Raw genomic sequence first — 24,396 nt, 5'->3', positions numbered from 1 at the left:
TGGAATGGGTGTCAATGCAGTAGTGCTGAGTAAAAGTGTGAATAGAGCTCCAAGTAGCTGCTTTGCAAATGGTGTCAAGGGGTACATTTGCAATGAAAGCCAGAGTGGCCCCAATGCCTCCTGTAGAGTGGGCTCTTGGCGTGAAAGGCACAGTTTTGTCAGAAAGAGTAACGCAGCTGGATAAAGTTAACAATCCACTTAGAGATGGCACCTTTAGAGACGCGGTCTTCCTCTCTGCCTGTGGCTACGGAGACAAACAGCTGATCTGTTTTCCTTAGCGGTCTGGTCTTGTTTACATAGTAGAGGACCACCCTACGCACATCTAGGGTGTGTAGTTTCACCTCAGCCAAGCTTTGTGGGTCTTGGAAGAAAGCCGGAAGCTCGATGGACTGGCTCACGTGGAATTTACAAATAAACATAGGTGAGAACCTAGGGTGTGTACGTAAAACCAGTTTATCTTTATGAACTGTAAAGAATGGATCCTGCACTGACAGAGCTTGAATTTCACTGACCCTTCTTATAGATGTTATTGCTACTAAGAAGACTGTCTTATAAGTCAGGTGTTTGAGACTGCTTTTATGCGTGGGTCGAATAGCGGGCCCATGAGTTTAGATAGCACCACGTTAAGGTCCCATCCTGGTGGTGGGTTTGAAATAGGAGGGTGAAGTCTCTTTACTCCTTCCATGAAAGCTTTAACCACTGGTATCTTCCACCAAGACACCTTGTTATGGGATGTGGTGTATGCTGACAGCGCTGCCAGGTGTACTTTCAGTGATTTAAATACCAGTCCTGCATCCAGCAGGTGGAGCATGTATGTGACAACTGTGGAAGGAGTGCAATCAACTGGGTTGATTTGCTTATTCTGCCACCAGATAAATCGTTTCCATTTGTTAAAGTAGCAGTGCCTCGTGTTTGGCTTCCTAGATTCTTTTAGGATGTCCATACATCTCTGTGGTAATTTGAGATGTCCGAACTCTATGACCTCAGGAGCCATGCTGCTAGGTTCATTGAGTTGAGGATGCACTGTTTGACCTTGGTGCTGGGACAGTAGGCTGTGCCAGCCCGGGAGTTTGATGGGTTCGCACACCGGTAGTCTGTAGGTGTCGGAACCACGGTTGTCTCGCCCACATGGGAGCAACTAGGACGAGCGTCATTGATTCTCTGTTCATCTTGTTGACCACCTTCCTGATGAGGTGTTGGTGGAAAAGCGTACGCAAACATCCCTGACCAGTTCATCCACAGGGCGTTCCCCTGGGAGCCTGGCTGGGGGAACCTGGATGCAAATCCTGGGCACTGTCTGTTTTCGCTTGTGGCAAATAGGTCTATGGTGGGGAAACCCCATTGAGAGAAGATATCTTCTACGATTTCTCTGTGTAGACACCATTCGTGTTCCTCTGGGAGGGGATCTCTGCTCAAAGCATCAGTCAGAGAATTGAGATCCCCTGGAACATGTTGAGATGACAGGAAGATCTTCCGTCTGAGTGCCCATATCTAAATTTTCTGGGCAAGCTTGGACAGATTTGGCGAACGAGTCCCTCCTTGCTTGTTTAGGTAAAACATGGCTGTAGTGCTGTCCGTCCGGATCTGCACTGACAGATTCAGCAGGTAGGGCTAGAACGCTTGACGCACTCTGAATACTGCCAGAAGCTCTAGCAGGTTGATGCGATTCTTGGCCACTAAGTGAGACCAGAGACCCTGAGCTGTGTGGTGGAGGTGGTGAGCTCCCCATCCTGTCAGGCATGCATTGGTAGGGACTACCGCCTGTATCTCAGGAGTTTCCCCTTGGACAGATTTTCTCTTGTCCACCAGTGAAGGCTTTGTACCAGTGTTGGCGAATCGACCAGTAGATCGTCCCACTGACCACTTGCCCGAGACCACTGTTTCGCCAACCATTCTTGCATGGTACGCATGCGCAGGCGCTCGTGGGAGACCAGGTAAATACATGACGCCATCATGCCCAGTAAACGCATTGCTTTGCGTACCGTTATCTGGCGACCGGCCTGATATTGCGGAATTTGCAGCAGTATATTCCAAATTCTTTCCTATGATTTAAAGGTCAACCCCTCTTGCGTGTCTAGGATAGCTCATAGGAACTGTTTGGAGGTGCTTGGTGTGATGCTGGAAATGCATCTGAGGGACAGGGCCTCTGAATCCTTGTCCTTCTACTGTTTTTACCGTGTGTTCTGTTATGTTTTCTGCCCCGGAGTCCATGTGGGACTCCTGGCAGTGCAGCTCTCTCTTTTGGTTTGGTGAACAGACCCATGGGATACCCTTTTGGCACCCATGGGTAGGGGTACAACCCTGTGCCCCTAGTGTATGTTTTGGGCACCTGTGGGTGGCCCCAGAGCAGGGTATGGGCTGGTGGCAGCTCCGTGCTGAAATTGACAGGTGCTCCGGGTGTCCTCCATTTTGGGATACTCAGGCCCTGCCATTGGGATCTGTTGATTCCTGATAGGAAACAAGATGGCCCCTGTGGCCTCTTGCTTTCTATTGCCTGTTAACTTGTTTTCCCAAAGTCCTGGGAAGCCCTGTCTCTGTCCCTTCCCCCTGACTGGCTGTTGGGTGGAAGTTCCATATATGGTATTGTTGTGAAGGCCCAGCTAGACTGACTGGAGCCTTCCCAGTGACCGTATGTTGTCGGTACCTCCTGTGGGTGGGACCTGGGTGTATGGAGTGTGTGACCAATATACACTCCTTGTTGTGGCTGTCTGGTTTCTGGCATGAGAGACAAAGACTGAGACAGCCCTGCCCGAAACTGGCCTGAATGCAGTGTGTAGTGTTGAATGGCTGGGTACTTGTCCCAATCCACATTCCCTGTTGTGAGTGTCTGGAAGGGAGGAGTGTGGCCTGAATGCACTGTGTGCCTGATTGGCTGACCGACTGCATGAATGCCCTTCTGTATGATTGGCTGCTGAGTGTGTACCCGCAGTGTGGATGAGAGGCAGGATAGTATATCTGGGGACCTCTCACCACTGGTAAGGAGTTCAGAAGCATCCTGGAGTGGAGTCTCCACTTTAAGAGTAAATGGAACTGCTGATCCTCGACGTCCAGCTGGAAGAAGAAGACTTGCTGTGGCATTTGCTTCGACCGATCCGAAGGCTGACGAGATCGTCGAGGGCTGACCCGAGAGAGGACCTGGTAAGGCGCCCTCTTCCCGTGCTCCGAGGGACCATCGAGCACCGCTCCATCTTCGCCGAAGCGCCCTGGAAGACAGACCCTCGGAAGGCTGTCGACCCGAGACGGGACCGCCGAGGAGATCGAAGTGAAGCACCCGGACATCGACGAAGTCCATTGCCGTCGACCAGGGTTCGCAGGTTTGTGTAACCGCTGGAGGCCCGTCGAAGTTGTTGCCCAGCCGTGGGAACCACCTGACGACGGGCCACCGACGACTGGAGCCGTCCGCTCCTCTGCCTAAGAACATTCAATCGAAGGACTCTCTCGACCGCATCGTCGACCGCTTATCCTGCCGGAGAAAGTCGAGGACGACCAACGCGCCGAGGAGAAACCTGCCGGTGGGTTTCCCGCCACCCGAAGACCCCAAAGACTCGAACGACTCGACGCCCTTGCTGGGCCTCCGTCTCTACAATCTTTGCGGTCCAGAACTATTGCCTTGCAGGACGCCGACGCTCCGACGCCGACGAGCACCGCTCGGACGAAGCTGCCGCCTCATCGACATCGTTCTACCTCGTTTGTCGACAGACGTTCGACGCCCCGTGCCTCCCGCTTGAAAGGGAAGGCATTCAAGAAGGGCCGTTGATTCCCCGTCGCCGAACAGCGAGTTCCTCGACGTTTGACGACGCCTCTTCAAGGAGCTCGACTCCACCAGGTACATTGGGGGGGTAAAAACATTATAGGAGAGAATAAGACTTGCCGAGCAGTATATGGACTGGGCGTGCGCTACATCTTTGTTTTACAGGTTGCCCAGGTGGGGGGATCTCCACACAGAACTGTGCCTAGTGGTAGGGGCCAGCATTCTGCCTATTGCTCAATCATCTTACCTTCTCTCCTCCCTCTATTGTTGGTTTCACTCTATTGGTCTGTGTGACATTGTACAGGATTGTTCATGCACTTTAATGAGATCTAATACAAAGGGTGGTACCACTTTAGAGTTGTATATATTTGCCCTTGTTGATTTTCCCGGAGTACAAAGTGAGTTATTATGATAAATGTACATAACCTTGAATATTGATTATATAAAGACTGTTCTAACCAATACAGAGCGTGGATATTCCTTTGTGGGGGCTTGGGGACTACACTGTACTTAAGAACCAGCCTGCATCACCTCCTGAGAAGCTAGGCCTTGATTGCTCGACCATTGCTACCGTAATAGAGAATCTTGGCTGGGGTCTCCTGTGCCTCTCCTCCACCATATAGGGAGCGGAAGTACAGACACCCCCCACCGGTCGTTGAGGCCCTTCTCTCACACTGGTGGCAGCGGTGGGATGCTTATGGTTTTAAGAATCAGTGTATAACCGTGCCACTTACAAAGGATATTTGCCCTTTATTGAATTAAGGTTTAGTTGTGTACAAGATAACTGCATTACAAACAATGGAGTCTATTGCAGATGGCAAATTAACTCGGATGAGCTTGGAGGCTCTCCAGAGTGCTTGTGAAGCAAGGGAGTTAGACTTTGTGGACAAGTCTAGGGCTGAGCTTATAGCTGCCCTGGTGGACTACCAGACTGATAGTGAAACTCTTGATGAGGGGGGGAATGCAACCAATGAGGACTCTGCCCCTGGGGTTTCTGCTGAATCCGTTTCTGGGAATGCCGCCATTCCTGCTGCCTCTGTTCCAAACCCCAGCAATTCCTTGGAGTTGGAGTTATTAAGGATGAAATTGACCTTTGAATACCGCAAGTTGGAAATCGATGCTGAGCTTAAGAAAGAGGAGTTGGCTCAACAAGTGGAGCTCAAGAATAGGGATCTTGAACTCAAAAATAAGGACCTTGAACTCAAGAGCCAGGACACTGAATGTCAGAGAATCCAGCTAGAGAAAGCTAGAGTGGAGACTTCAGCTAAAACCAGTGAGTGTGTCAGGTCCCCAGCCACCAAGTTTATGAAAGATTTGGTTGGTGTATTTGTGGAGGGTTCAGATATCCTCCAATGGATCGAAGCGTTTGAAATGGCTTGTGCGATTCATGATGTTGATAAAAGAGATTGGGCGAAGTGTTTGTTAAGCAGAGTGCCTCAAACCGGATATGACTGTATTCTGAAGCTGAGTGTGGAAGAAAGGGGTCAGTACGAGTGTATGAAGTCTGCTTTGATTGCCAAGTTTGGCAAGACACCTACCCAATCCCTTAGAAGGTTCAGGGATTTTAAGAAAAGAGAGAATGTGTCTTGGATTGACTGGGTGAGTGCTGCGCACATGAACATGATAGGGTGGATCGATGGATACAAGGTTAAGACTTTTGTTGAATTGTCCCACCTCTTGTTTTTTGAGCATTTCTCTGAAGCCTGTTCACCAGAGCTGCGTCAGTATGTGGCTGACCAGAACATTTTGGACCCCTTTAAGCTGGCTAGGTTGGCTGACAAGTGGGTCTCCCACCGGGTGTCCCCTAAGGACCCCAGTGGGAAGGACAAGGACAAAGAGAAGGGGGCCTCTCAGAAAGCTGAGGAGTCCCCCAAGCAGTCACAGTCGGGTAAACCAAAACCTTCCTCTCCTAAGACCCAAAAATCTAGTGGGGATAAGTCATCTGGGGGTGGGAATAAGAGTAGTGGTCCACCTGCTGCAAAGCAGGCTCCCAGTGGTTCCAGTACCGTACCCCGCACTCCTGGCGCTTGTTGGGACTGTGGGGCTCTGGATCACAAAAGGGGTGACCCCAAGTGTAAAGGTAAGGCACTTGGAGTACAGGCTGTCAGCCTGACCTACCCTTACCCCGTGTCTGAGGTGGAGGCCACTGTCCTCCCCTCCTCTGCCGGGATCACATTTGGTGCTCCGGTGGAGATTTCCTTAGTGTCCCTTGGGGCCTGGGAATCAGTATGCAGAAGTACTGGCGACTATCCCACAGAACACCCGTAGGTTTTTGAGAAGTGTCCTCTTGAATGGCCAGCCTTCTACTGGTTTGAGAGACACTGGGGCAAGCATGACAGTGGTGGACAGGACCCTGCTCAAGCCAGAGGACTATGAAGGTGCTCCTCTGCAAACCACCAGGTTAGCTGGTGGGCCTCCCAAATTATCACCTGTAGCCTTAGTCACACTCATGATTGGAGACAAGACAGCAAAGCTTCCTGTCCTGGTTCAGGACAATGTCCCTGCTAACATTTTGTTAGGAAATGATCTAGTAGAGTTGGGGTTGATCTTGGACGGTCTTCCCATGACTGCTGCTGCAGTCACTAGGTCACAGGTGACACCGGGTCTGGCTGTGGGTCAGATACCCGAGCCGAAGGCGAGGCCTAAGGCAAGAAGAAGGAAGACCAAGAAGGCCACCTCTGTGGAGGGAGCATCTTCTCTACCTGCTGTTCCGACAGCACCCATTGGGATCCATGCTCCGGACGGGCTGGGTCCAGTGGGAAACCCAAACTCAACTCCTGTGGGAGAAGAGACAGAAGACTCTCCTGTGGGAGAGGTTCTCAACCCGGAAGATCATCCTGACCTTCAATGCTTGTTAGCTGAAGGGGGACCCTCCCGGGCAGACTTCTGTAAGGGACAGAGAGAGTGCCACTCTCTCTCGAGGGACTGAGGAAACAGGCCCTGGCCCAGGCACAAGGAGAAGTGCCTAGGACCTTCCGGATTTATTGGGAGGGTGAGCTCCTTGTTAGTGAGCCCACTAAGCCTGAACCTGGTGCCCGCAAGAGGTTGGTGGTACCCCAGGTTTATAGGCCCTTCCTACTGCAGTTGGCGCATGAGGTGCCCTTGGCTGGTCATCTTGGGACCAAGAAGACTAAGCAGAGGCTCTCTGCCCATTTCTACTGGCCACGGATGGGAGTAGAGGTGGAGTCCCACTGCAGGACCTGCCCAACTTGTCAGTTGTCTGGCAAGACTGGAGGCAGTGTCATTGCCCCACTGCAGCCGTTGCCAGTGGTTAGCACACCATTTGAGAGGGTGGGCATCGACATCGTCGGTCCCCTTGACCCTCCCACTTCAGGTGGACATCGGTTCATCCTGGTCTTGGTAGATCAAGCCACCAGGTACCCTGAGGCGATACCCCTTCGGACTGTTACTGCCAAGGTGGTTGCCAGGGCTCTCCTGGGCATTTTCACCCGTGTTGGATTCCCCAAGGAGGTTGTCTCTGACAGAGGATACAACTTCATGTCTAGTTACATGAAAACCATGTAGAAAGAGTGCGGGGTAACCTACAAGTTCTCCACCTCTTACCACCCCCAGACCAATGGTCTGGGTTGAGAGATTTAATAAAACTCTCAAGGGCATGCTAGGGGCTTTGGAAGAACCCCTAAGGAGGAAATGGGATCTCCTCCTGCCATGCCTGTTTGCTTACAGGGAGGTACCTCAAGAGGGTGTTGGTTTCAGCCCCTTTGAGTTACTCTTTGGACATCCCGTGAGGGGGCCCCTCGCCTTGATCAGGGAAGGCTTGGAAGCCACCCCGCCGGGTCCCGCCAAGCAAGTGGGGGACTATGTGTTAGGCCTCAGACGGAGGATGACACAGATGATGGGTCAGGCAACAGCAAATCTCAAGGCCAGCCAGGAATTGAATAAGTACTGGCATGACCTTAAAGCCTCTCAAGTGGATTGGACTCCGGGACAGGAAATCCTTGTGATGGAGCCTACCAAGCCTAGAGCTTTGGCAGACAAGTGGACTGGACCCTTCAGGATCATCTCCAAGATGGGCGAAGTCAATTATCTGGTTGATATGGGAGCCGCTGGGGTAGCCCCTCAGATATTCCATGTCAACAGGCTCAAGCCTTTCCACCGACGAGCAGAAGTTTCATGTCTCTTGCTAGCTTCCGGGCAAGAAGAGGATGAGAGTTAGCCCCTTCCTGATTTGCTGCATAGCAACCCTCAGGATGGCTCAGTGGAGGGAGTACATCTCTCTCCAGATTTGACAACAGAGGGCCTGTAGGGCTTTGCTCCAACAGTATGCCTCTCTGTTTTCACTGAAGCCAGGCCTTACACCGTGGTGTAAGCATGAAATTGACACTGGTGACAGTGTGCCTGTCAAAAGCAGGTGCTACCGTATGTCAGATACAGTCAAGAACCACATCCAGGCTGAGGTCGCCAAGATGTTGGATCTGGGTGTTATTGAACCCTCAACCAGTCCCTGGTCCAGTCCAGTGGTCCTTGTCCCCAAGGCAAGTTCCCAGGCGGGTACCAAGGATTGGAGGTTCTGTGTGGACTACTGAGGAGTCAATGCCGTCACCAAAACTGACGCGCACCCATTGCCCAGGGCTGATGAGCTCGTGGACACCATAGGTGCTGCCAAGTTTGTGAGCACCTTTGACCTTACCTCAGGCTATTGGCAAATAGCTCTGACGGACCATGCCAAGGAAAAGACGGCCTTCTCAATACCTGAGGGACTCTACCAGTTTAGGGTCATGCCTTTTGGGTTGAAGAATGCCCCTGCCACCTTCCAGAGATTGGTCAACCATGCGCTCAGTGGGCTGGAAGCCTTTTGTGTGGCTTACTTAGACGACATTGCCGTCTACAGTTCCACCTGGGAAGAGCATTTGACACATCTGGATAAGGTGTTGCAGGCCTTGAAAAGGGCTAACCTCACTATCAAGGCCACCAAGTGCCAGATAGCTCAGGGGAAAGTTACCTATCTTGGTCATGAGGTCAAATCCAACCTCTCTCCAGTAAAGTACAGGATGTACAGAACTGGGAGACTCCCACTACTCAAACCCAGGTGAGGGCCTTTTTGGGCCTAACTGGGTACTATCGCAATTTCATGGCAGACTATGGGACCATAGCTGCATCTCTGACAGCTCTAACGTCACCCAAGCAGCCTAGGAAGATTAATTGGACCGAAGACTGTCAGAGTGCCTTTGATGGCTTGAAAGAAAGTCTGTGCAGGGCACCTGTGTTGTGTGCGCCTGACTACAGCCGACCCTTTATCGTCCAGACGGATGCCTGCGACACCGGAATTGGAGCTGTCTTGTCCCAGTTAGATGACAAAGGGAGAGAACACCCTATCAAATTCATCAGTAGACAACTCAAGGGTAGAGAACTTAGGTGGGCTACTGTTGAAAAGGAGTGTTTTAGCATAGTTTGGAGCCTTAGGCGTTTTAGGCCCTACCTTACAGGGTCTACCTTCAAGGTCCAAACAGATCATAAGCCCCTGAAGTGGCTTATGCAGATGAAGCGTGAGGATCCGAAATTGCTCAGGTGGTCCATTAGCCTGCAAGGGCTAGACTTCACCATAGAGCACAGACCAGGGAAGAGTCACGATAATGCAGATGGCCTTTCCAGAAGGTATGTTGACCGTCTGGATGAGGGTGTCTATCCCGTGGGAGATTAGACACCCTCCACCTCAGTCTGGGGGGGGGTGACTGTGATGCTGGAAATGCATCTGAGGGACAGGGCCTCTGAATCCTTGTCCTTCTACTGTTTTTACCGTGTGTTCTGTTATGTTTTCTGCCCCGGAGTCCATGTGTGACTCCTGGCAGTGCAGCTCTCTCTTTTGGTTTGGTGAACAGACCCATGGGATACCCTTATGGCACCCATGGGTAGGGGTACAACCCTGTGCCCCTAGTGTATGTTTTTGGGCACCTGTGGGTGGCCCCAGAGCAGGGTATGGGCTGGTGGCAGCTCCGTGCTGAAATTGACAGGTGCTCCGGGTGTCCTCCATTTTGGGATACCCAGGCCCTGCCATTGGGATCTGTTGATTCCTGATAGGAAACAAGATGGCCCCTGTGGCCTCTTGCTTTCTATTGCCTGTTAACTTGTTTTCCCAAAGTCCTGGGAAGCCCTGTCTCTGTCCCTTCCCCCTGACTGGCTGTTGGGTGGAAGTTCCATATATGGTATTGTTGTGAAGGCCCAGCTAGACTGACTGGAGCCTTCCCAGTGACTGTATGTTGTGGGTACCTCCTGTGGGTGGGACCTGGGTGAATGGAGTGTGTGACCAATATACACTCCTTGTTGTGGTTGTCTGGTTTCTGGCATGAGAGACAAAGACTGAGACAGCCCTGCCCGAAACTGGCCTGAATGCAGTGTGTAGTGTTGAATGGCTGGGTACTTGTCCCAATCCACATTCCCTGGTGTGAGTGTCTGGAAGGGAGGAGTGTGGCCTGAATGCACTGTGTGCCTGATTGGCTGACTGACTGCATGAATGCCCTTCTGTATGATTGGCTGCTGAGTGTGTACCCGCAGTGTGGATGAGAGGCAGGATAGTATATCTGGGGACCTCTCACCACTGGTAAGGAGTTCAGAAGCAGCCAGGTGTTCAGGAACGTTCAGAAGCATCCTGGAGTGGAGTCTCCACTCTAAGAGTAACTGGAACTGCTGATCCTCGACGTCCAGCTGGAAGAAGAAGACTTGCTGTGGCATTTGCTTCGACCGATCCGAAGGCTGACGAGATCGTCGAGGGCTGACCCGAGAGAGGACCTGGTAAGGCGCCCTCTTCCCGTGCTCCGAAGGACCATCGAGCACCGCTCCATCTTCGCCGAAGCACCCTGGAAGACAGACCCTCGAAAGGCTGTCGACCCGAGACGGGACCGCCGAGGAGATCGAAGTGAAGCACCCGGACATCGACGAAGTCCATTGCCGTCGACCAGGGTTCGCAGGTTTGTGTAACCGCTGGAGGCCCGTCGAAGTTGTGTTGCCCAGCCGTGGGAACCACTTGACGCCGTGCCACCGACGACTGGAGCCGTCCGCTCCTCTGCCTAAGAACATTCAATCGAAGGACTCTCTCGACCGCATCGTCGACCGCTTATCCTGCCGGAGAAAGTCGAGGACGACCAACGCGCCGAGGAGAAACCTGCCGGTGGGTTTCCCGCCACCCGAAGACCCCAAAGACTCGAACGACTCGACGCCCTTGCTGGGCCTCCGTCTCTACAATCTTTGCGGTCCAGAACTATTGTCACCGAGGTGCCCCGCATGCCTCTGCCTTGCAGGACGCCGACGCTCCGACGCCGACGAGCACCGCTCGGACGAAGCTGCCGCCTCATCGACATCGTTCTACCTCGTTTGTCGACGGACGTTCGACGCCCCGTGCCTCCTGCTTGAAAGGGAAGGCATTCAAGAAGGGCCGTCGATTCCCCATCGCCGAACAGCGAGTTCCTCGACGTTTGTCGACGCCTCTTCAAGGAGCTCGACTCCACCAGGTACATTGGGGGGGTAAAAACATTATAGGAGAGAATAAGACTTGCCGAGCAGTATATGGACTGGGCGTGCGCTACATCTTTGTTTTACAGGTTGCCCAGGTGGGGGGATCTCCACACAGAACTGTGCCTAGTGGTAGGGGCCAGCATTCTGCCTATTGCTCAATCATCTTACCTTTTCTCCTCCCTCTATTGTTGGTTTCACTCTATTGGTCTGTGTGACATTGTACAGGATTGTTCATGCACTTTAATGAGATCTAATACAAAGGGTGGTACCACTTTAGAGTTGTATATATTTGCCATTGTTGATTTTCCCGGAGTACAAAGTGAGTTATTATGATAAATTTACATAACCTTGAATATTGATTATATAAAGACTGTGTTCTAACCAATACAGAGCGTGGATATTCCTTTGTGGGGGCTTGGGGACTACACTGTACTTAAGAACCAGCCTGCATCACCTCCTGAGAAGCTAGGCCTTGATTGCTCGACCATTGCTACCGTAATAGAGAATCTTGGCTGGGGTCTCCTGTGCCTCTCCTCCACCATATAGGGAGCGGAAGTACAGACACCCCCCTCCGGTCGTTGAGGCCCTTCTCTCACACTTGGCACCAGACTTGACTTCTTCTCGTTTATTGAGAAGCCGAATTCGAAGAGGAGGTCGATCGTCCTTTGAATGTTTGTTCTGCAAATTACTGGGGTCTCCCCCGTGATGAGCCAGTCGTCCAGGTAAGGGTACACCGTGATTGCCTCCCTGCGTAGGTGTGCTGCTGTCACAGCCAGTACTTTGGTGAATACCCTTGTAGCCGAGGCTATCCCGAAGGGCAGTACCTTGAACTGGTAGTGCCGACTGTCCACCTTCAAGCGCAAGTACTTTCTGTGCGCTGGGAACATGGAAATATCAAAATAGGCATCTTTCATGACCAATGTTGCCATGTAATCCCCCTTCTTTAGGAGGGGGATTACCTCTTGGAGAGTAGTCATGCGAAATTTTTGGGGCTTGACATACTTGTTTGCAGGCCGTAAGTCCAAGACTGGGCGCATTGTCAAATCTTTTTTTGGCACAAGGAAGTAAGTTGAATAAATACCCTTGTTTACCTGGTGTCCGGGGACGAGTTCTATCGCGTCCTTTGCTAGAAGATCGACGATCTCCTCAAGGAGGATCTTCTGGTGGTCCAAAGAATGTAATTCTTTGTCGTGGAGGGTGGTTTTGTGGATGCTCTAACAGTTCTATGCAGTATCCTGCGGACACTGTGGACAGCACCCATCTGTCTGAAGTGATCCCTTCCCAAGCTTGGGTGAAGTTGGAAATGCGTCCCCCTACTGGGGATGTGTGAGAAGGGACCCTGAACGGAACGTCACTGTTTAGGAGTGCCGCCGCCGCCTCTATTGGGGCTGCCTCTCCCCTTACCACGCCCTCTCTCATTACCCCTGCCATAACTCTGGGTAGACTGCTGGCTGTTGTTCCATTGTGTACCCTGCCCCTGGGAATAGTTAGACCCTCTCTGGGAATTTTGTCCGCATGGGCGACGAAAATTGCCATTCCCCCTCTGGTTAGGGGGTTTATTGGTTAGCTGGCCTAGGGATTTGAGTGTCTTGTACTTGGCATTTTTCAGCGCATCCTCGACCGCCTTTCCAAACAATAGATCCGGCTCCACCAGTTTGTCTATCAACGAATCCTGGGTTTCGGCTTTGAACACAGACTGTCGCAACCAAGCACGCCTTTTGATAACAGTACCTTCTGCTATCAATCTGCCACAGTTATCCGCAGTATCAAAGGTTGCTTTTAATATGCAACCAACACGGCTCTTCCTTCTGTCGAAACTCGTGCCAATTGGCTTTTTAAGGGTTCTGGGACGGAATCTATGAGGGCCGCGACTTCTTCCCACTGATGGCAGTTGTAACTCGCCAGGAGGGTGGTGGAGTTGGCAATCCTTGCCTGGTAGGCGGAAGTGGAGGCTACTTTCATGCCCAATCCATAAATCTTCTTGCTTTCCTTGTTGGGAGGAGCTTCCGACGATGACAAGGGTGTTCCCGCCCTCCTACGGGTGTTTGTAACTACCAGGGAGTACGGTTTCAGATGCCCTCTTATGTACAGTGGGTCTGTTTGGGCTGCCCTGAAAAGCTTCTCAACTCTGGGGTTTACCGCCCTAGTGAGATAGGGATTAACAAGGGAAGGGTCTATCCTCGTTTGTATTGACTTAAGGATAGGGATGGCCTGGGCAACAGTTCTCCTTTCTCCCACTAACTCCTCGGCAAAGTCCCTCTCTTCCTGAGCACCCTGGGTGTCAATGTGGAAGTGTTCTGCCGCTCTGGACAGCACTTCATTCAAGAGAGGCTGTTATCGACACGGGATTCGGTAACTGGGGGTTCTTTATCTACCGGGGAATCTAGCCTGTAGGTTTCTGGGTTGTCCTCCTCCTCTTGGTCCTCGTCATCCCCATAGTAGGCCGTCCCAGTTTGTTCTTCCAACATGCCCAAAACTGGATCCTCATAAAGGGATGGATCTCCCTGATATTGAGAATAGGGCTCTATACTGAAGGGGTCTGAAGTAGGAGCTTCAACCCGGGACTTCTTACTTGGGGGTATAGGATCCTTAGAGCCTGAGGGAGTTGACCCGTCGGGGGTAAAAGAGAAAGTGTTCAGGGTTTTTGGCGTAGAAATCTGCCAATGATGACATCCTTGACATGACTGTCATCACTAGACCATTCTCTTGAACTGGGAATGATTCTTTCTTGAAGGCCTTTCCCTTTATTAACTTGACTAGACCTACTGATTTGAACAGGGGTCTTTGGGATAACAGAAGACCGAGACTTGTCCATCTGTTTATGTGGGGTAGAAAGTTTGAGGTGTGGAAGGAGGCCGAGACCGCTTCCTCTGTTGTTTTTCCCATTCCCCGTGTGTGGAAGAGTGTTTACCCTGTTTTTTAGCTCCTCCGGAGCCTTGCGACGCCTGGCGCCGAGGTTCGGGGGTAGTGTCCCTATATCTGGATAGTGGAGTTTGGGACTCGGGAGCAGCCGTTGAGTGGCCTGTTGACTCCGACTCCTGGAGTGCAGACTGGGGATAGTGGTCAGTTTCGTCTTCTGAATATCGAACCTCAGTTACCTTGGGGAGCGAGACACTTCTGGCAACAGTGGATGGTTGCCTGGAGTCATGTGGCGATCTAGATCGAGAACGCCCAGAGGGCACTGATTCTGACCGTTCTCTATGTGCCTCTTTCCGAGTACTCGACGTGCGCATTGAGTCTCGGTTGGACTTCATGTGTTTTTTGGAAGTGCTGTGGGTAGCGCTTGTGTCGCCGGGGGTCTTCCCCATAGCCGTCCTGCCGGACGACCTTCCGAGGTCGGGGACTTGCGCTTGGCTGTCAATTGACGCCACGTTGCCCTCGCCGTCCGAAAGCACGGCGTCGCTGCCATCACTGAAGGCTCCCTCTGCTGCCATGGCCTCTTGATGCTTGGCGTGGTGGGCCCAATGATCGATCGAACGGTCCTTGAGTTTTTTCGCTTTGAACCTACTACACGCTCTGCAGTTAGCCTCGGGGTGGTCCCTCGGTAAGCAGAGATTGCACGTGGCGTGCCTGTCAACCCAAGGGTACTTGCGGTTGCACTTGGGGTAAAATTGGAAAGGGGTACCTTCCATACGCACCTTGTGGCAGCGGGCTAATAAGTGTAGGAATATATAAGACTGTACCTATATACCAAAAGAGTGTAGAGTATGTCCACCCCCCACTCTCCCTACTTGCAGGGCCGAGGCCAGAAGCCTTCCGAGGCCCGGGCCGAGGCCCAAATCCGTCATGCAGCTTTCGACGGTCGATTCTTTCTCCAGGCCGTCGTCGAGTGTGGATTCAGTGACTCGACGTTGGGGTGGAGAAATGGGGTAATATAACAATATTTTAGCAAAAGTATGGCTAAGGCCAGGGAACTCTGCGGAATGCTTCCGACCAGTATGGCGGAAAAAAACAATCTGAGGGTCCTAGACGCGTGAGGGAGCATGGGTACAGTGGACGTCACACTTGGGATAGTATTACTGGCACGCCCTGTGTCGATGCCCATTTTCGAGTTTCGAAAAACAAACTGTAATACTCTGCAGCTTCCACTAGATGTCGGCCTACGCACAGCATGTGATCAAAGCAGATTCCACAAGCCTCAGAAATATATATATATCCTTCTAAAGCACTCTTGAATGAAAAATCGCCTTTTAAATCCTAACAAAATTTATTTTATATCAAGGAGATATTCAAATGTTTCGATCAACATTGTACTCAGTATATAACATCTAGGCACTGATGAAATAGCCTACAGGTAGCTTCAAATATTCAACTGAACGCAGTATATTAATTTAATCAAGTGTAAACCTTTTGATCAGTCATTTGATATCCAGAATTGTGAATTTGGTTCTCAGCGTCACACATTTTTGAGATAGTATAACAGTATATGCTGCACTGGTAAATTTCCATTAAAAACACATAGTAAAACAATCGAAACCCTGTGGAACTAGTTAGTCAATGTTGCCCACAAAAGAACACATCCACATAACAACTGTGATTTACCTCTTTCGTAAAAAGAGCTTCCAATTCTTGTTCATCCAGGAATCCATCACCATTTGAATCTGCACCATAAAAACACGGGTAAGAGTCATGTTTATAATAATCCAGGCTTTACTGATTTTACTAGACAAACGTATACATCAAGCAAACCTTTGTTAGTACACATTCCTGTTACCAAATCTTCAACCAGCCTGAAAAACATCACACATAAAAGTTTAACTTCCCCAACACCCTCCCTCTCCCTCCCTGTACTTCCCACCCCGCATGCTGCTATTCAAGTCTCAATGCTGCTGCTATTCTAGTCTCAATGCTGCCACTATACAAGTTAATGCTGTGACTGGTCAGTTTGCGCAGTCGCAAGGGGCTCTTGTCCCGCCTCAGGCCCCGGGGTAGCCGGTGTGAACAGTGTTTGTGTAAGTGTGTTCCATGCCGTAATCACTGCATTTGTGTCAGAGAGGCTCACATGCGCTGCTTTCAGCCAGACCGTTGTCTCAGCTTGTGTCCATTTTTTAAGGTCGCGCCACCAATCTTCTAAATGCGGGCCCTTCCCAGACTTTCAGGCCATTGCTATCAGTCGCTTGGCCAGTATGAACAGCAAGTCTTATATTAAGACCACCAAGCGGATTTATATTAAGGCCACTCTGGTGCATTATATCCGCTATCGCCCCCAGAGTACTTCGATATACTGTCCAGGACCAGAACATATCTGCGTCTGTGACTTCGCATTAAGGGCAATGTTGTACCACAGCCCCAGGTAACTTATCTTGAGAGGGGTCAAGTATGCTCTATGCGTTACATACAATTGGATCAATTGCAACCTCGAGTTCCGAGACACTTTCTTATGCTACCGCAGTATCTGAGCCCAATGAGGATACAGGAATGTAATCCCCAGGTCTTCCTCCTTCCAGGGCTTTATGATTGATTTGTGGGAGAGACCACCCTCCAGGAGGAACCCATATAGTCTAGAAATCGTGTGTGGGCCCTCGGCTATGTCATCATGGTGTCAATTGGGGCGATTGCGTCTGCCGCTTCTGTATATGTTGGTCATCTACGCGCAATCAGGTTTTTTTTTTATAGTTCAATATATCAGGTGTTGGCCGTGGTGGAGCCCCATGGTTTTGACCAATTCCAGGAAGGGTATAAAGGAGGTACCTGTGAGCAGATCCCATATAGTAGCAATGCCCCTGGATTCCCAGTGTGTCCGGATACCCCGATGCACTTGAGATGCTTCCGGAGCGAGAGCAGCCAGAGGATCCTGTACTGAAAACGGGTCCTTCAGTTTTATTAACGCTGGTGCCCTATCCCACAGCTGTATCACCAATGACACCAGGTCTGGGTGGCCATTTATCTGCGACCGTTTGCTCCACAACTCCTCTTTCAGGAAGGAGCGCAGTGCTGCTGGTTGTAGGAGCTTGGTGTCTGGGGTGGGTTTGTCCGCTAGCCAGACCACCATATAGTACAGCTCAAAATGCCGGACTGTTCGGCAAAGTTTGTATGCAGTCCCCTTAGGGTGCACTACAACAACTCTGACTAGAGGTAATAGGAAACCCAACCTTTGGTATAAGCTTGTACTACACAGTTTGGTAGCGTGTTGAGCAGCCAGACTTATGTCAAGAGGGGTCAACCTGAGCTGTAGGGGAGTTGCACAGAGATTTACAGTGACAAGTATTCAAATAAACACTTGCACACAAGGTTTCTTGAATAAACAATTATTCATTTATCAGTTACAATAAGCCTTCTTCAGAAGGGCGCAATATAAAAAGCAACAAACAAATACACTTCAATACTATACACACTCAGTTTCTAAATCAGAAAAGACCTTTTTGGGATGGCCCAAAGACACAACCTACACCCTCAGGTGACTTCAATAGCTAGGGTGCTGGGGACATTAATATCTCACAGTTTGTATTTAGAATACTGTTAGAAGTTGGTAAAAGGAAAAGGTTATTAGAACAAACAAGAAACCACAAATATTCTAAAGCGGGCAAATACTTTTGGATCCCTACGCACAGTCATTCAGTATAGCAGGCTAGGCCAAAGTCAATGGGCAAAATTGTAATATAAGATGAAGCACTTCTGGTAGGCAAGTAGAAAAGTCTTTGTACAATGTTTCAGAAGTCTTTGAAGAAAAGAAGAATCAAATGTAGGGCCACAAGCTGATTAGACTTGTGAGTAGTAGAAGATGCAAGCATCTCTACAATGAGAGGTAAGTTCTCTCAGACTTTACAGTAGCTTTGTATTGAAGAAAAAGTGCAGCAGATGACCTCTGTTCCTGTGCAGCTCTGCAGATCTCACTGTTCTTGGGCCTCAGTCGTGGGGACAAGAGGGAGGACTTCTGGGGAATCCTGCTCTGCAATGGGATGGCCACCGCTCGCAACCAGCAATCTTTCAAACAAGTGCCACTTCAGTGTTTCAGCTCCTCGGGACTACCCCAAATAGCAACACCATGGTTTCTGGCTGTCGAGATGGACTTTCCTTGCTTCTGGGGACACGCAGTCTGTTGAGGATGCTCGGGCTCGGTCAGTCCTGCTTCCTGGGAGTCCGGAGGATCTTCCTGGAGCACTTGGCCAACTTAAAAGCAACGTACACAATCTGGTGTTCCTCTCCCTGGTGTTTTGGTTCCCAGCAGCAACTCTGTGGAAATGCAACCAGCTCCGAGAGATGTCCAGGTGGCTTACTTTGGAGTTGATTGGTCCCACTAACTCAAGGGGAGAAGTCATCCTTGCAGGGGCTTCTCTGTCGATACGAATTTGGAGTTTCAGCACAGCAGCAGGGCTTCACCGGGCAAACCAACTCGCGAATCCCGCCAAAGGAAAAGCAAACAATGGGACCAAACCTGTTTTGGCGCGCAAGTAAATCTCAAGAAGGACCTTTCCACAAAGAAATGAAGATCGGGGCCATTTTGACAAAAATGGCACCCTTGGGTGCTTTACTGCAGCTGCGAACGCAGCACGCAGTAAATGCACACCACGGTAGTTCAAATGAAACCACTGCCACCAGCCATTCAGTGAGGAAACGGTAACAAAAATGTTACATGAGAAGCTAGACAAAGGGGATGCTAGGTAACCCCTCTAGCACCCTATTGTAAGATAGTGTGTGCTGGGTCTAGAAAGTTACACATGTAAGTAAAGTCAATTTCACTTTACTGCTCTGGGAAACAGTAGTTTATCCCAGAGAAGCTATTTAAACCTGTGGGAAATCTGAAAGACTTCTCTGTGCCACTGCACTGAAGGTGCTATGTGACACAATGAAAAATATTATGTTTGTCAGACTCCACAACCAAAAGAAAGTGTTCAAAATCACATTAAAATACAAAGAGAGAATGGGAAAAAGGGTCTCACTCTCTCCAGTTTAAAAAAAAAATCCAGCTGGGGGTCTCTAAGGTGAGGGAATGAGCACATTTCTGAGAATTCTCCCCAACAAGGACCCCAATAGCCCCTCCTCATACAGTGTTTGTAGTGAGGCTAATGTAATCCAACACCTGCCACTGTGCCACAGAAATTCCCTACACAAGGAATCTAATGCTTTAAAGAAGGCCTTTCGAATATTGTATGGGATGTAGGAGCCGAGGGAGGACAACAATTTTTAACAGTGCCGCCCTACCCATTACCGACAGGGGCAACTTCTTCCATAAAGTCATGGAGTTCTGTATCCCTATCAGGGTGCGTGTTGTTGTCTTGCTCCCTGACCCGACCATGAAAAATGTCTATCCCAGTTAACGAAATGTGGTAGCACTCCATTTCAAGGCTAGCACTGGCAGGTTGTTGGGTTGTGTCTTTGCCAGTCCGGGTAATGGGAACAGAGAGGACCTTTCCATGCTAACTGATACCCAAAATCTGAGCAAAGCTAGCAAGGGCTCGATTATCAAATCTAAATTATCTTTGGGGTTTTGCATATATATGAGCATGTCATATGGGTACATAGGGATCAGGTTATGTGTTCCCATGACTGGTATACCCGCAGTAACATACTCTGATCTAGGTATGTGGCCACCAGCTCCATAGCTAAAATATACCGCAGTGCGGACAATGGGCAGCCCTGCCTAATGCCTTTCTGCAACACCCACGCTTAGAGAAGTGCCTGCCAGTCCTGGCGCTTGCCACCGGCTCCTTGTATGACATGCATTACTTACCGTAATAGCATTTCTGATGATTGTATCTGCTTATATTCACATGGTCCGACATCCAGTGGTAACCATAGAGTATTGCATCTTGTCTTTCGGGACCGAAAGGGGACGTCGGCATAGGCGTGTCTGTAACACTATCCTTTTTGTGACGTGTAGTGTACCCAAAATCCCTCATGCCCATAGGTCCCTCCGATTGTATTTTTTTTGCCGTGAGGGAGCCCAAGGCTATAGTGAATGAGTACATGAAGAGAGAAAGTAGTAAGACGTCTATGTTCCTTCCACCCAGAGCGTGGAGGTAGGGAGGGCGCATGTGAATCTAAGCAGATACAATCATAAGAAGAACAAGTTACTCTCTTACCTGGTAACGTTCTTTCGATGGGATGGTCCGATGACGTATTCCATATCTATGACAGTAATCATGCTGTGCTGCTTCAGAAAATCTTTGGCGTCTGCGTCCTGTGTCGATGACGTTGATAAGCCGCCCTCGAGGACCTCCTCCGACGGCCGACGTCACTGGATGTTATAAGTAGGAAGCAAGACGCCCGTAGCCTCAGTTGTAGTTTTTTCCCAGAAAGTGTGGCACCAGTCTTCTGCCAGTCTGACCACACAAAGCCTTGCGGAAACGTAAGCTGCAATCGCATAAGAAATTCTGTAGCGGGGAAGGCAGGGAGGGAGCGATATGCAATACGTTGTTGGACCATCCCATCGAAAGAACGTTACCATGTAAGAGAGTAACTTGTTCTTCGAGGGGATTGGGTCCTCCGACGTATTCCATATCTATGACAGACTCCCAAAGCAGTACCAATGCAAGGAGGTGGGAAAAGAATTTAGAAAACAGAAATTTAGAATGCCCAATCAAATTGTGGAGTAAAGGACCCCCTTGCCAAAGGCCAGATCCTGCCCCTGGATGGAATCGAGGGAGAAGTGATGTACAAAAGTATGTACCGAAGCCCAGGTGGCTGCATCACAGATGTTACGAATAGGAACACCCCTCTGTAGGGCAGTAGAGGCAGCCATACCCCTGGTAGAATGGGCCCGTAAACCGACCGGAGGGTCCTTAGCCGCCAAGCGGTAACACTCCGTGATAGCCAAAATAATCCAGCGAGACAGTCCGTTTCATCACAGCTTGTACCAAACGCTTTCAAGGTAACCAATGACCCGGGACATGCGTGAAATATAAAAGCTTAACGCTCTCCTGGGATCAAGCCTATGGAGCCTCTACTCTTCCTTACCAGGATGTGGAGGAGGATAAAATGCCGGAAGAACAACCTTCTGGGTTAAATGAAATTCCGACACCACCTTCGGAAGAAAGGAAGGACGAACTCGGACAACCCTGTCCTTATGAAACACAGTGAAGGGTGGCTTAACTGAAAGTGCCTGTATCTCACTCACTCTGCGAGCGGAAGTGACCGCAACCAAAAATACAGTTTTAAGAGGTAGCAGTCTCAAAGGGCATGAATGCAAAGGCTCAAACGGAGCACCCATCAGAAACTTGAGAACAAGGTTCAAATCCCAACCGGGCACCTGGAAAGGTGACGGAGGGAACACATTAGTGAGCCCTTTCAGAAACTGAGAAATTCAAGGAATTTTAAAATAGCAACACTCTTCAGACGAGCGCTTAAATATGGACAGCGCGAAAGGGAACCACACAGGAAAGGTCGGACCCCATTGAGCAACTAGCACGAGTAGGGCCAAATGTCAAGATCCAGAGGGAAGCAAAGACAAACTCATCTACCCAACCATCAAAGCCTGGTCCATCTCTGGGGGGGTTGAAGGGGGGGGGGGACAAAGGAACCCCGGATAAGGCAAAAACGACAAAAGGATCTAAAGGCGGCTCAGAAACAAACAGCCCCCACCAAGTCATGGCCACAAAACAAGATTTGAAGACGTGGTTTGGGGAGTTTCAGGCAAAATTTATGGACTCTATGAACGCGCATCTGGATGCCATGAAGGGCGAATTCAAATCGGGGTTGCAGGAACTAAAAACAGAAGTAGCAGGCCTAGGAGAAAGAACAGACACCCCAGAAAAAATTGTGCAGAACATGGAAGAGGAGACGCAACAAGTCGCAGAAACACAGGAACATCTGGCCCGCCTAACGCAAAACCTTGAAATCCAGTGTGAAGATTTGGAAAACAGATCACGAAGATCGAACATTAGAATAAAGAACATGTCGGAGACGGTGGAGGATAAAGATCTCAAAACAGCGGACCAGCAAGTTTTCAAAGATATCCTAGACGTGGGAGAGGGAGAAGAAGTCCCGATAGATCGAATACACAGGGTGGGACCAAAAAGATAGACTTCCCAAACCGACCGCCCGAAAGATGCTCTGGTGGCCCTCACTAGATACACACAAAAGGAGCAGATTCTAAGGAAAGCCAGAACAATGGACTTCATTCGAATGAATGGGGAGGCAATACAGCTGTATCAGGACCTAGCATTGACAACGCTTCAGAAGAGAAGAGATATGGCTCAGATAAAGGAGCTGACAGCATGCCAAATTAGATATAAGTGGACATTCCCATTTGGCTTCTTGTTTACATGGGAGGGGACACAAAAAAGAATAACTTCGAGCGAAGAAGGTCAGAGACTCTTGAACCTACAAGACCAGGACAACTCCTCCCCACAGGCGAGCGGTTCAGGCCCCTCAGCTAGGAAGACCCGCACGTAATGGAAAACTATCAACAGGAGGGCGAGACGACCTAGCAAAAAGAAATAAGGCTCAGGGGAACGTCTAGAATGCGGCAGCAGAAGCACGACATAGCAGCCAACAAAGGGGACTTAACAGCGGCAGTAACAACCCGAGAGACCAAGATTCAGGTGCCGGGAGGGGGGGGTGAGGTACCGGGGGCCACTGACATCATGAGGAAGGGTTTAGGATTCCCTTCAAAGTTATCCCTGAACACGGGTGAGGGCGTGAAGCACAAGGCGACACGCCTCTGTGCTAGTAGTAAATCATGCCATCCTCAGGGCAGTTGGGGCGGGGGGGAGGGGAACACGCTAGTTAGTGTTTGCGTGGCACAATGGGGGGGGGAGTTGGGGACAGGGGAAGACCGGGGACAACTCTGAAATTGTAAAAGGGAGGAAGGTACCTATGTTAAGCTATCTCATACAAAAGAAGGGGTGGGGGATAAAGATCCTGACACAGAATGTAAGGGGCTTAAACTATCCAGTCAAGCGTAAAAAAATAGCACACTTCATCAAGAAAGGGGCCTTCGACATCATCATGTTGCAGGAGACACATAAGAGCCCAAGACGAGCATAAATTCCACCTCAGGGGCTTCAACCAAATCCTTCAGGCAAGCGTCCAAGAGAAAAAGGCTGGTGTGCTTATAGCGGTCAGAGACTCCTTGCATGCGCAGGTTAAGTCCTCATGGGGAGACAAACAGGGGAGATGCCTAATAGTGACCATAACAATCGAAGGCAGACCCCTGACACTGGCCATGGTATACGCCCCCAATACAGGTCAGGACGGCTTCTTAAGAGGTCCTATACAAAATAGATCAACAAGCTTTGGGGGAGGTTATCTTGCGGGGTGGGGGAGATTTTAATATGGCATGGGACCCATCCCTAGATAGATCAGGGCCCAGGAAGCAGGTTCAGGATGCCGCTTCAAAAAATTTAAAGCAGAAAATCATGCACCTTGGGCTAGCGGATGCATGGCGCAATGGCAACCCCGAACGGAAAAGCTATACCTACTATTCGCATGTACATAATACGGCCTCGAGAACAGATTATCTCTGGGTATCGGTGAGCCTCCTAGGTAAGATTAAACAGATAGAACCCATCACACTCTCGGACCATGCCCCTCTGTGGGCGACCATTAATTGGTCCAAACAATATCCCAGGCTTTGGAGCTGGCGCCTCCCAGAGGATATAATTAGGGATCCGGTGCTGGCTCAGACGCTTCGAGAACATATCACAGATTTTTTAAACCAACAATGACCTACCTGACACAAATAAAGACACATTGTGGGACGCCCTAAGGAGGTAACTAGAGGACACCTAATAGCACTCAAGGCACAGAGAGAGAAATTGAACCGCCAATGGGAAAAGGAGTTAGAGGCACAGATAGGGGCGATCCAGGCAGAATTGATCCAGACACCCACTAGGAAAATCATGCGAACATTAAGACATGTTCAGGGGCAACTAGAAACACTATGCACGAAAAAAGCAGAAAGGGCACTGCTATACACGAAACATTGGTATTATGTAAAGGCGAACAAGGTCGACAAATTGTTAGCAAGACAACTGAAAGGCACACAGCAGACTCGAACAATAAGAGCTTTAAAAGATGAGTAAGGCCAGATTAAGACCCAGACCTCCGAGATAGGACAGATATTCGAAAGATTCTATCAAAAGCTGTATACTACGGATCTCCCAGACAGGGATCTCCAGAAAGCTTTTCTCGCTGGGGTTAAGCTTCCCATGGTGGAGGAAGAAGATAGGAACAACTTCGAAAAAGAAATCACAATAGAAGAGGTTATTGCAGCAATACAGTCCCTCCCGAAG

At 50.0% G+C, this 24,396-nt stretch overlaps 1 protein-coding gene across 3 annotated transcripts in view; it reads right to left on the bottom strand.

Moving 5' to 3' along the window:
- The window catches only part of NUCB2 (nucleobindin 2), a 680,179-nt gene that overhangs the window by 289,256 nt on the left and 366,527 nt on the right, over positions 1-24,396 (bottom strand). For all 3 annotated transcript variants that reach the window (XM_069623774.1, XM_069623775.1, XM_069623773.1), the window contains exon 8: positions 15,764-15,822. In XM_069623774.1, coding sequence (XP_069479875.1) covers positions 15,764-15,822 — 59 coding nt within the window. The remainder of the gene's footprint in view (positions 1-15,763; positions 15,823-24,396) is intronic.

This window comes from Ambystoma mexicanum, chromosome 11, assembly GCF_040938575.1.
Source record: "Ambystoma mexicanum isolate Mex_15411 chromosome 11, UKY_AmexF1_1, whole genome shotgun sequence".
NCBI classification, from domain to species: domain Eukaryota; kingdom Metazoa; phylum Chordata; class Amphibia; order Caudata; family Ambystomatidae; genus Ambystoma; species Ambystoma mexicanum.
This window is presented reverse-complemented; position numbering and strand designations above follow the sequence as displayed.